At 47.0% G+C, this 12,607-nt stretch overlaps 1 protein-coding gene across 1 annotated transcript; it reads left to right on the top strand.

Moving 5' to 3' along the window:
- The first annotated feature begins 311 nt into the window (after positions 1–311).
- MFAP5 (microfibrillar associated protein 5) lies at positions 312–11,874 on the top strand. Its single transcript, XM_009321873.1, has 9 exons — positions 312–457; positions 858–920; positions 3,672–3,719; positions 4,861–4,896; positions 6,557–6,592; positions 7,392–7,427; positions 8,154–8,241; positions 8,675–8,748; positions 9,327–11,874. The coding sequence occupies exons 2-9, from the start codon at positions 860–862 to the stop codon at positions 9,446–9,448; spliced, it is 501 nt and encodes a 166-aa protein (XP_009320148.1). The 5' UTR covers positions 312–457; positions 858–859; the 3' UTR covers positions 9,449–11,874.
- Positions 11,875–12,607: the final 733 nt, after the last annotated feature.

The following is a 12,607-nucleotide window of genomic DNA, read 5'->3' as shown; positions in this document are numbered from 1 at the left end:
GACTGGGGTGGAAGGAGGCAGCAGCCAAGGCTAGATGCAGCGGCGTAAGAAGGAGAAGAGGGACTGCGTAGGAGGGCAAAAAGAAACGGGACACGAATGTGTAACGTAGACACAAGAATCCGTCCCTGGTGCTGGTCCGTCCTGGGGGAATGGGAGGAGCGGGCTCCCTTCGGAGGATAATAAACTCTGGAATGAGGGTGTGGGCTGCTGCTCCTCGCTCCCCCCCCTCATTCCAGATGCATGATGACACCACGTCCCACCATCTCGCTGGCTTCTCCTTTTTCTTTCTTTCTTTTTTTTTTTTTCCCCCAAAAATCGTATTTTGAAGACAACCAAAAGTAGAACGTGTTCTGGGTGTGGCTGCATGTGATTTACCCAATAGCCAAAGTGGGGGGGGACCGCTGAAGGGGAAAGACAGAGCGTCTGCTGCTGAAGGGAGTGGAGACCGAGGGCTGCAGTAAGTGATGGGGACCCTATCTATTCTCTCAGTGCTCCTCAAGATAATTTAAAAGTAGAAGAGAGTGGAGGGAGATAACAAGAGGAAACTTTTCTTTGCATGCTGGGGGTGTGTGTGGAGGGAGGCTTAGCCACCTGGATGAGAAAAGAGATGGAGGCTGGAGAAAGGAGGTGGAAAGAGAAAGAAAGCAGATGGAGTTATATGTTCTGTCCAAAATGTTTCAGAAACACCTGGAAAACTGGCCAGATTAGGAGGGAGACAGGTGGGAGAGAGGCTGGGAAGACCAAATGGTCTTGAGAGGGAAACAGAGGCAGCAAGCAAAGAGTTTCTGTGCTATAGGGGAGGGTATCCTTGTTCCTGCCTTAGCTTTCCTCTGACTCCTCTCTTCTCCACTCCACAGGGATGAAGACCTCTGGAGCCTGTATACTGTTGTGTCTCTTAGCACTCTCCTTGTCCCCAGCTGGTGAGTCCTTACGCCAGGGGGAGGATTTCTTCTCCACCCCGGCCTCGCGGAGTTTCCTACACAGGCTAGTGTGCAATGACCTAAGGAGAAAGACAGAGACATGTAGATGGACAGTGAAGGGGGAAGGACTGAACAGGAAAGGCATGGTGGATACAGGGTTGTAAGGAAAAATTTAGGAACTGGGGACTGGTTCCCATATGTGTCCACTCTCCAGTAAGTATTGGGAGTCGCAAGAGACAGAGATCCACAGCCTCCACTGCAGAGATGTTTGGGTAAGCAAAGCATCCAGGTCGAGTTGAGAAAGAGGGTTACCTGTGCTTTGTGCTTACTAGACTGCTGTACCACCTGTGTTTGCATCATCTGCCGAGCATTTCCCAGTGCTCCACAAAACTAGTTCTGTCATAGCTGTGAAACATTTGCTGTCGCTAGCGGTTCCTGCTGGAATGGCCCCATTCCAGGCCACTCGGCTGCCAGGAGGTTTTGTAGTTTTTTTGTATAGTTGTTTTGAGAAACCTAACCTCTGTAGTTCAAACCACTCTCTGCTTTTGTTGTTGTTGTTGTTGTTGTTGTTCTGTTTTGTTGCTCCACTTCTTTGTTTGCTTGGAGTTACTCTGGCAAAAATTCAGGTGGGATCAAATCTGTTAAGAAAAACCCAAAACACAAAAAACCAAAACAAGAGGGCAGCATCAGACATTATAGTCAGAAGACTCAGGACAGGCAGCAAAAGAAGATTAATTCCAGTGAATGGAAAAAGCTTCTCCCAGGAAAGACTGTATGTAGGAGACAGATGACTGCACCTATCACATTCAAATCAGGTCATTCCAACCTACTGTCCTCCCTTCATGCTGAAGCCTGTTTCTGCTTCCAATAGCACTTTTTCCTGTAAAGGTGCACAGTAGAGTACGTCATGTTTGTGACTGTGAAGCAGGGAGGAGAGGCATCCAAGAGATGAGCTTGTAGGTGGCCTACGAAGTTAGAGGCAGAAAAAAAAGGCTGTGGTTTTTATGGTGCATGAAGGAGGCCTGAAAGGAAGATTTCTTACTTTTGTGTATTTTGTTTTAGCATTTCTGGGGTTTTTTTGTTTTAACTTGGAAAACAACAGGAATCACTAGCTGGTGTCTCATTGTCTCTTTTGGTTTTGGGTGAGCTACAGATTCGGTGAATTAGGGTTGCAGTTTTCTCAGACCTCAGGGATTAATTTATTGCAACTTGGACAATAAAATCCAATCATTTATAAAGCATATGAATTGGGTACCATAGCAAATACAAACTGAAGTGATTGAAAATCTGATAAGAAAGTCACCTCTTTTGTCTCCTCTCCTCACATACAGAGGTTTCACTTCACTTGTGTCCTGTTGTTTTAGAATTGGACCAGTTTTCTAGTTATCTTGGGGGGGGGTGGAGCTAGTAAGAGCTGGCTTTTCAATGTTAGAAAAAAGGAGGGGAGCCTCCCCCCTTTTTCCATGAGACTCCCGTTTAAAATCTGGCACCGCTGGCCCCTGCAGTGGTTTCAGAATTTGTGTCCTTCCTTTTGTACCTGAAACAAATGAGAAAGTGTTCAATATAATTTTTCTCCTCTACTTGTTACCATTAAGAGATCCGCCAGAACAGGGAAAGTTTTGGGCTGCACTACATTGTGCACTTAAGTTATAATACATGTCTGGCTCTCCCTGGGTCAGTCACCAGCAGCTGAGCCCTTGCTGGCAGCTGGGTGGGGAAGGGAATAGCAGGGTCCAGCGACTCCTGTAATGCTGCAGAGCAGGATTATATAGGGGTCCCAAGAGTCCCTCTGCAGCCTGCAAGTAACTGCTCTTGGAATGAGGAAGAACGAAGGCTAAAGCTCCAGACCCGATAGTTTTTACCCATGCAGTGCTCCCATTAAGAACAGAAAGCTAAAGGCTGAGTTCGTAAGACGTAGCAGGGTGTACTGTTTTTTGGGCTGGTCCTGCACACATCCCTGCAGTGCCCCAGATCACTGGGTTTTTCCTGCCAACTCCTTCCTTCATCCCACCCCAGTTATGCAGACATTTCCCTCCTCTGTGGCTAGCAGGAAATATTTTCCTATTCCTGGCTGCTGTAGGAAGCAGCTTTCTCACCCTTTATATTTGAACAAACGAACAGTCTAGCTCAGTTTCAATTTCTCCTCTTCCACACAGCATGCACAGCTGTCTTCATCGTACTCCCTCTCCAGTGTGCCCAGGGGCTGAGAGAGGAAAGATCTTCTGCTCTGTGCTCCATACCCAGGCAGGATGATGGACCAAATAATTATTTGCCTAAGGAGCTAAAGACCTGCAGTCTGTTTCTTACTGTGCCAATGACTCAATCTGTGACCCCAAGCAAATAATTTCCATGACTCAGTTTCCTCTTTTATAAAATGGAGATAGGGATTTTGCCTCCAGAGCAGGGAGGCAACGTGCAATTTGTTTTCAAAATGCAGCAAATGGGGTTTCAGAAATGCAAAGTTCAGTAGCAGATCTGGAGGTATTTTCTATCTTGTTCCTGTGCCTAGCCTTTGACCCTGGTGGAAACAGCAGGGGTAGGATCAGGACCTGCTGTATCCACAAGTCTTTGAAAAACAAAGCCAGCCAGCAGTGGAGGCTGAGGCAGAGAGGAGGTAATTTCTCCCTTCAGCAGAGGGCAGTGGTGTCTCCTGGACAGATAAGCATCTAAAAAAAAAATTCACAAAGCCTGCAGACTATAGAAATCCCTCTCTCTGTCCTTTCTTCACTCCCCTCTCTTCTTCTCTTGCAGACTGGTTTCCATGGGTGGTCAATGGGCAAGAACTGGAAAGTGCAACTGGTAAGTATTACAGGCATGTTATGTGCTAAAGACTGCTCATGTGACCCAGTTGTCCTGTGTAGTTACAGCCTGTTTAATTGCAAATGCTGTTCTTTCTTTGTTTCCTTGCCTCTGACATTGTGAGCTTGCCTTTCAGTGAAGATTAAACAAGCCCTCCAAGACAACCTGCTAAGTGTTGTGTGTTCTTTACAAATAATTCACTAGTGCTGGGGTCCTGAACACTTAGCTGAAGCGCATGCTTGTTCGCAGTCAAGGGTTGTGGGAGATCCATGAGAGCTGAAAACTGTTCAGCTGTGAGATGCTTGGGGAACTCTACTGCTGCTCAAGAAAAAGGGTGCACAAGTGGCATGGTGCTTTAGCAGTGAGGCGACTGAGAAAGGACTGGTCTTCATACTGGCTGTGTTGTTAGGGGTGAATTGCTTTATCCCTCTGGACCTTTTTCCATTTCTGTAACATGATAAAATGAACATATGTTTGCATCATGCTTCAGCACCCAGAAGAACCACAAGGGCCTGCCTTTTCTTTAAACTGAAGCCCCTGGCTAAGCCATCAGACATCTCCCAGATACAGTCCTGTCATGTGCAATACCTGGGGCTTCCCAGACAACTGTTCAGAAGCCAGTCCAAAATGTGTACGCTAAGCTTCCCTTTCCTTCCCACTTTATCCCTCCATCACACCTACCCCAGCTTTGCCATCAGTTGCCTTTCAAAGAAACTCATCTGCTGATGAATTTCTGCAGTCAAGGTTGTGGAGTTGCCTCCCTCCTTCTCTGCAGTGGGTGCCTCAGCTGTCTGTCCTACTGCTGCGGGAGCCATCAGCACCTTCGTTTCAGACATCTTTCTTTCCCATTGAGATGCCCACAGTGGCTATATCTGAGCAGTCAGAATATGAATCCAGAATTCAGTAAGGGTTGATGCAACATGTGCGCACTAAGAAATCCAGTCCCCGGCCAGTCACTGAAAACAGGGATGGATACGGGTGGGATGGGGGTACTGTGTTTGTTTATGTATTTACTGGATTGGATCCAACTGTCTCATGAGCCTACCATGGTGGCCAAGGTAATGCAAAGTAGCTATGGCTACCTATGTAAGGGACCACAAAGTAAAGACAAGCTCTCTCAAGGACCTTCTCTCTTTTCCAGGCGAAGTTAGCACCGACTCTCTTATCAGCACCTCCGGTAAGCTCCTATCTCTTGGCAACTTCAGGCTTCTTTTCCCCTTTACTCCTGCCTACATAGCCCCAGAAATTACCCATTATGCTCAGAAACTCCTCTTCCCCACTTTTGACATCTAGCAGTGCTCTTCCAGCGTGTATGGCTATCTGGGAGTCCTTTCTGTGCTCTGTGCAGGGAGATGAATTTGGGGTAGCTTAATGGCCTGTTCTCCAAGGAAATGCCAATCTCACCTGGTGTACCAGGGCTCTCCGAAGCTATTTGCACTGCAGGAAGCCATGAAATCCAAAGCTCACACAGCCTGGGCTTCCACAGGAGGTTGCAGGAAGGAAGAGACTAAATAACGAGGGAGAGAAATTGGTGAGGTCCACCAGTTAACTGGGCAGCACTGGGACACAGGTTGTGTCCGTGTCTGCTGACAGCTAGTGGCCATGCTTGAGTGCTCAGGAGACAGAGGAGGCAAAAAACCCAAAAGACAGCAATAAAGCAAACTCTGAGCAGTGGTGGGATGGGGAGGTGGAAATACTGTTCTTTGAGTACTGTCTTCCCTGCCGTGCCTGCAGCTATGTCAATGGGGGGCAGCAAAATGTACGCAAAAGATAGGGTAGATGGAGGACACTTGAAAATGAGCACTCCTCGCATGCAATGTGCCTCCTCAGAGAGCCAAGCCTTGCTGTGGAGTTAGCCCCAGGGTGACGACACAGAGCTGATGGGAGTGTAGGCATTTACAAGATAGGCTAATCCTGCCGGACTCACAATGGGGAATGGAGGAGAGGGCCAGAGGCTCAAGGAGGAGCCGCCCGGCTTTTTCCATAAGAGTCCTAATTCGAATCTGGCGCCACTGCCCTTAGCAATGGTTTCTCTCTCTGCTGGGGCAGTCTCTCAAACACATCCCTCTGAGGTGGGGGGGACCAGGCAGGGCAGGGAGAAGGAGAACACATCTGGTCGACGATATGGTTCAAAAGACAAAGGAGAGGCAGCAGCGCTCAGCTGTTGCTGGGAAGTGTGCTGTGTGTGTAGGAGAGCTCATCTGAGACTGGTGTCCCATTCTCCAGGACAGCAGTTCCATGGTCTCTTCTCTGCCCTGTGACTCTGCTCATCAGCTGCCTAGAGTATTGTGGGTCAAGCTGACCAGCTGTCATGGGACAACACTGGAGGAGAAGAGTGGAAGCACAATATTATATACATAAGGTGCATGATCTTCCTGGTGGAGATGGGAGGTGAAAGCAACCTGTGTCAGTCTCGTGTTCAGTGCGTGAGACCTGACAGTCTGTAGGAGGGTAGATAAGACTTGGTGTCCAGACCAAACTGATGGTGGCTAACCTACATCTAAACCTGAAAAGGCTAAATGTGAAGCCTTTACAGCAGACTTTGGCTTCAAAATGCTTATTGTTGAGGGATCAAGAAGAAACTCTTCACAAAGGACGTGCCATGGGATCTATCTCTGCTCTACAGCGTCCCATCAGCTCTAGGACACCCGGCATATTCGCAGGGAAAGCCTGCAGTTACTCTGGCAAGTCAGATAACATCACGATCAGCATTGTCTATGACCCAGATGTGGGATGGCTACTGGTCAGGCGTGGTGAGCCAGCGGCAGAACTGTGGGAGGGGAAAAGAGGCTGAAAGCTCAAATCAGGATCTTTCAGAACATCTTCTCTTTTTCCAGCTGCAGCTGTCACACCACCTGTGCTTCTTAGTCCTGGTGAGTTTATTCTCTGTTCACAGCCAAATGTTTGTGGACCCCCCCTTCCCTCTCCTTGCCCAGTGCCTTGCACAGCCGGAATCCTGCCTTCCCTGACTGCCCCTAACCGCAGCCCCGACGCCCAAAAGCCTCCTTCTCTCTACGCCCATCTGTTTTGTCTATGCTTCTGGCTGACAGTATGGCACGTGAACAAGAGAAGTAGAAGTCCTCTATAACTGTTGATGAAAACTTGCGCCTGGCAGTCAGTCCTCCGAGTTCCTTTCCAGTTTGTCCCTGGGTAAATAGTAAGATGTACTGGTTTACTGTGGTACAGGTGGGTTGCTTCATCAGAGGGAACAACAAACCAACCTCCTTTTGACCCCTTGTCATGGACATTAAAGAACCAGCGGTCTGGGGATGCTGTTTCTTAAAGGAGTCACTGTTCCTTAGTAAGAGGCAGTCACAGGCTCCTTCGCTTCTTGCCTAGATGGCAATTACAGCAACTAAATACGTTTACCCGACCTTTTGAATTATAAGTCAAGATGCCATTACAGTGTAATTTTGAACAGTAGTGGTAATGCTTTATGGTAAAGCTCGGAGAGATTTTTAGCATTGTTGGCTGGGTAGCTGGCACTAGATTCATACTGGATTTGTACCTTCTCTTATGGTTTCATGTCAGTAATAATGAAATCTTTTTCCACATTAGAAGTTACAATGGAGGGCTCTGGAAAGAGCTTTCCAGTTATTTGTTTTGAGTAGGCTGATGTCTAGGAAGGAATCATGGTAAATCACACTAACTTGGCTACCCTCTGTCTTCCAGTTCAGTCTGACAGTGAAACTACAACCGCTTCATCAGGTATGTTTAGCTTTGCTGCCTGCACCCCCTCCCAGACCCACTTTCACCCACCCTGTTACCTCTCCAGGCGGGGGTGCTGGCTGAGCACTGAGCTTTTTCTCCTGGTAAATTCCCTTCACCCTGTTCCTTGAGTTAGAAGTACTGGAGAATGACGGTAGTGGAAGCTGAAGTCTTCCCCTGGGTGGCATGCCTGGGAGGGGAGGAACTGGCATATCGCCAGACCAGATACGCTGGGTCAATACTCTGCTATTGTCAGTGGCCGAGACCTGGCATTTCAGAAGAAAATGCAAGAAAACCCATCATAGTTAGCTACGGGGATGATTGTCCAGAAAAGAAAGGAACTAGATTTGTGCCCTGAAGGGTGAGATTGCAGATCTATTAGAAACATGAGTCTTAAACATGCAACTACAATTCACGTTTTGTTTATTTATGTCTGTCCCCTTTACAGCATGTGCCTTCTGTATTGAGGATTCCCAGTGGGCTTGTTTTGCATTTCACTCAACTTTCCCTTACTTTTGTCTTATGAGGCAAGGGGATCAGAAATGTCTGCCTTATTTTCCTCTTCTCTAAACCATCCCCATCTCTCATAAGGGAGTGGAAAATAGAGGCTAGGGGCCTTCCCTAGAAGCCTGGAGGACAGTACTTAGTGGTGAAGTCATATATGTGCCAGAATGAGTGCACCTGCCAAGGAAACTGGATTGCATCTCTGTGTGTGTGTGTTCCCAGATTGTCGTGAAGAAAAGTTCCCTTGCACACGCCTGTACTCTGTTCACAAACCAGTAAAGCAGTGTATCAGCTACCTCTGTGTTACAAGGTAAGAAACCAGCAGTCCCTAAGCAAAGCCCTAAAAACTCTTCAGAAACAGCACGTCCAGTTCAGCAATTGTTCCTTTGAAGACTAGAGGTTCCCTCAGGGAACCAGTTGGTGAGATGAATCCTATCCTCAGAGTGTCCTTGTAGGGTGATTAATTAAAACAGCACAATAACCATTATCTGTGCAGCACTAAGGAGCTGTAATGTGCCCTATATTGTAATGGGTATTTAAGGTATTTGGCCATTTCATGAAGTCTTGACAAAGATTACTTCCCTATTGACAACAGCCTTATTCTAGACTAACTAATCCTAAAAATTTAGGATTTGCCTCCTCATCAGTGAATATACATGTTTATGGCCTGTATCACTTCTTTGTTTCTTTGGGTCCCTGTGCCTTTCGCTACTGTCCTTGGCGTGTTCCCGGTGATCCCTCAGTGTGCGTCGCATGTACATAATAAACAAGGAGGTGTGCTCTCGCATTGTCTGCAAGGAGAATGAGGTCATGCAAGGTGAGTGATAGCACAAGCTAGCCTAGAAGAATAGCTGCAGCCATCTAATAGAGCCTCCAAGCTGACTAATTACCCAACCCCAATCCATATGTAGTAGTTTCCCTGGACTTGGTTTGGGGGAGCTCTAATGCAATGCAGCCATGCATCCATGCCATGAAAAACACTGGGAAGTAGATATCGTACTACCAAGAAGTATGAGAGCTCTGCCTTCCTCGATCTTGATCACGCTCTACTAGCCCCAGACACACCCTTACTCAAAGTTGCATTCCTTTGAGGTTAAAGAGTAACTCTCAGTATTTCTATTCATGAATAGAAACAGGATCCAGTCTAGATTTCTTATGCATCTTTGTTGCAGCAAAATACGAGTGATTTTAATATGTATTGTACATGAATAAAGCCAGAAGGAAATTAATAAAAGCCTAAGGACTTGTTCACTTGCCTCATGTATATGAGGATTCAGCAGTTCCAACAGTTTCTGTAAATGCAGTGAAGGATGTACCTCTAACTATTCTGGTGGTGAAGAATTTGAAGGAATCTTTGATTGTCTGTCAACCTGTGTGTGTCTGCTATGTCTTCAGATGAAATCTGTCGCCAGCTGGCTGGCCTTCCTTCTCGACGCCTCCGCCGATCTGGGCAACCCCCGCATCTCCCTTGCAGAAAACTCCTGGAGCAGCAGCGCAGGAAGCCTGATGCTCTGTGAGCTACCAACAGTAGGAGAGAAAAAGGAAGGGAGAGAAGACAAATCATCATCCACTACCTACAACCCAAGACAAGTCCTTCTCGTTTGTGATTTCCCCATTTTCTTGCTTCTCTGCCTTCCCCCACATCCTTTTCTTCAGGTGCTGCAGTACACAGAGTCCCCTCTCTGCTAGTCTGTCATGGTGGCTGTTGTCATCTTCTAAATCTGTTGCTGAGGATGTGGGATGCTCCCCTCTTTTCTCTCAAACTCTGTTTGGCAGGCCATGAACTGCTCATTTCCCAGAGGTCCTTATAAATGTGCTGCATCTTCTCTTGCTTTGCCCCTGCAGAGAGACGTACATAGGGACAGGATGTAGTCCTCTCCAACGGTACAGATGCCTTAAGCTGCGTCTCATGTGGAGGAGTGCAAACCTTTATGCCCTAGGACTCCTGGCCTAGGTTTCTTGCATGGCATCAGTATGAGTTCGGATATGGTTAGTCAACCTGAGCCCCTCCAATCCTCCTGAGCCACTGAGTTTGCTGTGTGATAGCACAGCCTCCTCCTCTGTCTGCTGGCCTCAGAGAAGTGGCAGAACTGGGAGATGAGCTGTCCTCAATCCAAGGCAAACCTCATTGTCCCTCTATGGCAGCAGATCATTTATAACTACCTCTGGGAATTTCTTTGTCTCAAGCCCATTGCCTCCCTCACACACAACTGCTACCAAAAGGAAGGGTTCTGGATTTAGTATGGCATTATATTTTTCTCAAGAAGATTATGTTGGAACAGAGTGCTGCCTCTTCCTCTCCCTCCTCTCCTCTCCCCTGTTCTGTCCCTCCCTTCCCATTGAAGAAATCTCCTGATGCCCATTCCAGGCAAGTTCCAGGGAGCAGTAAGTACAGCTGCCTCCACTCCTAAGCACAAGAGAGCCCACGAAGAACCTGTGTGTCCTTGCAGTACTGGGAACCTGCAATGAATTAGCTTGTCCTGGTGACTTGTCTTGGTCTGGCTACCTCCACACTCTCCAGTTGCTGAGCCTGCTTTCAATATCTCCACTTGAGTTCTACCTCCTGACCTGGGAGCTCCTGCACAAAGCAGAAATGAGTCACAAATTGGAATGGGATGTGGGAGAAGAATCGTTATCTGGGATCCCTGGGTTTTCTTGCAGGTTCTCTGGCTGTGCTGACCTGCACAGAGCCAGGTGCCGGTGGGGGAGGTAAACGTATCTGCAGGTATAAGAGCTTATAGAGGTAGGCCAACCTGGGGGAAAGAATTCACTCTGGTAGCACTGGATGTCTGTGGTCTGCTCGAGAAGATTGTTTTCCAGATATATGGAGAACATTTCCAGGTATAGGAGCAGTTTTCACTATGAGACTGGGTAGGGTAAGTGGGGAAGAGCTGTCTTAAGTGTATTAATCACTCTGTGTGACTCTTAGTGGCATAATTCTGTGGCATACCGGAGCTGAGCAGCTTAGCTCACTGCAGCAGCAGATCAGCAAAGATCCTGTCTGTAGGATCTCTAAGCATTGTTCCCAACTAACAGAAAGCCAGTTTGCTAGAGTAGGCATTCACCCCCGTCACATAATATACTCTGCTGCTGAACTGAGTACCATTCAGCCTTGCATGAGTACTGGTCTGCTGCACAGAGCCAGGGTCACACAATATAGGGGACAGTTTGCTGCACAGAGGCAGACGTCTCCAAAAAAAAGAGCAAAACAATTAAGGCAAGAGCCTCTCCCCAGGACTCGGATTTCTGCTGTATGCAGCAAGAAGCTGGTTACACCCTCTGTGTAGAGGAAGACACCCTGTGCAGACATAGATTTGTTCCATATATGGCCATAGATGGGCTAAATCTCTCTATATTAATCCAGTATACAGGAGAAAGGATTCCAAGTTATGCGGTGACTGGAATTTCATCCTACACATAGGGGCATTGCACCCCTACACAGAGGATGATGCTCCTCTTGAGTACTGGAGGCTCATGAGACTAGGGATGGAGGAGGAATTTCTCTGTACTGAGAGCGTGCACGTTTCTGTAGAGAGGAGGGCACTGAGTGCTTGATCTCAAAGACATTCAAGCCACTGGCAGCCACTGACTTCTATGCTGGGACACCTGTGTGGAATTTGCCTGTGTGGAGGAAGGTAGGACGGAGATGAGATGTTAGAGGGAGCTCTTGGAAATTGGACTAGGCCAAGTCTCCACTCTGTATTTAGAGTTGAATGTAAGCTGATATAGATATAGATATAGATATATAACTGTATAACATAGCTACTGTACAGTATATAGAAATTTAACATTCATACAGTTTGGGGAATGGTTAGAAGCCTTTCTGTTGCTTGCTTTCAGCAGGGACAGGAAGAGGTGCTCCTCTCCAGGAGAACACTGTTTTAATGCTAGAGTCCATATAATGCACACAAAAATATTAAAAGAGAATTTATTTCCTGTTATTCTTGGCAACTCTCATGTGTTTGGGTTTATTTGTCTCTAGCTGTGTTTCCTCCAGATTTGTGGGCAGACTTGGCTCCAGCCCAAATCTGTCATTTGGACCTCTTTACTCCCTGCTAGCTCAGTCCTCCACTGCCACCTTCCCTTCACTCGTGAGTCACAGGTCTTCCTGGGAGGTCATTATTTATTCTAGGGATACAGAAAATTATCTTCAGCATTTTTTTTCCATGGATTGCTGTGCTAGGTTTTCCTGACAGTTGATAGCTGCTGAGCACAGGGATAACTCCTCCCAGCCCATGAGATTTGTGCTGAGAACACATCTTTCCACTGTGCATGTGCCATGACTTGCTGGTGGAGAATTACCATCTCCAAGTAAAATGGTAAGATGGCTGAAATAAGAGCTGTGACAAATCATCTCCTAAGCAAAGAAGAATTTGTTCGCTAGAGCCATTTAACTCAGTAATGGGAATAACTGAAAGACTACATTAAAAATTACACATCTAGGTCAAAAGGATTAAGAAAATTTCTCTTTCATTGCATTTCTGACTTTTGCATAGATTCATCAGGCACTGACTGTACATCATATTTGGTCGAAAAGATGGAGCGCTCAGAGCATGGGCGACTCTAGCCAGTGTCTTCATGTGCAAGCAGTCAAGTCTGCATTTAGATGGTATTTCTAGAACGAAAGTGGCTGTGGCCCAAATCACCCATTAAACTGCCTCTGACAGTGTCCTATA

Source organism: Pygoscelis adeliae, unplaced genomic scaffold, assembly GCF_000699105.1.
Source record: "Pygoscelis adeliae isolate BGI_AS28 unplaced genomic scaffold, ASM69910v1 Scaffold384, whole genome shotgun sequence".
Taxonomy (NCBI): Eukaryota; Metazoa; Chordata; class Aves; order Sphenisciformes; family Spheniscidae; genus Pygoscelis; species Pygoscelis adeliae.
Note: the sequence above shows the minus strand (reverse complement) of the source record. Positions and strands in the feature narration are given on the sequence as shown.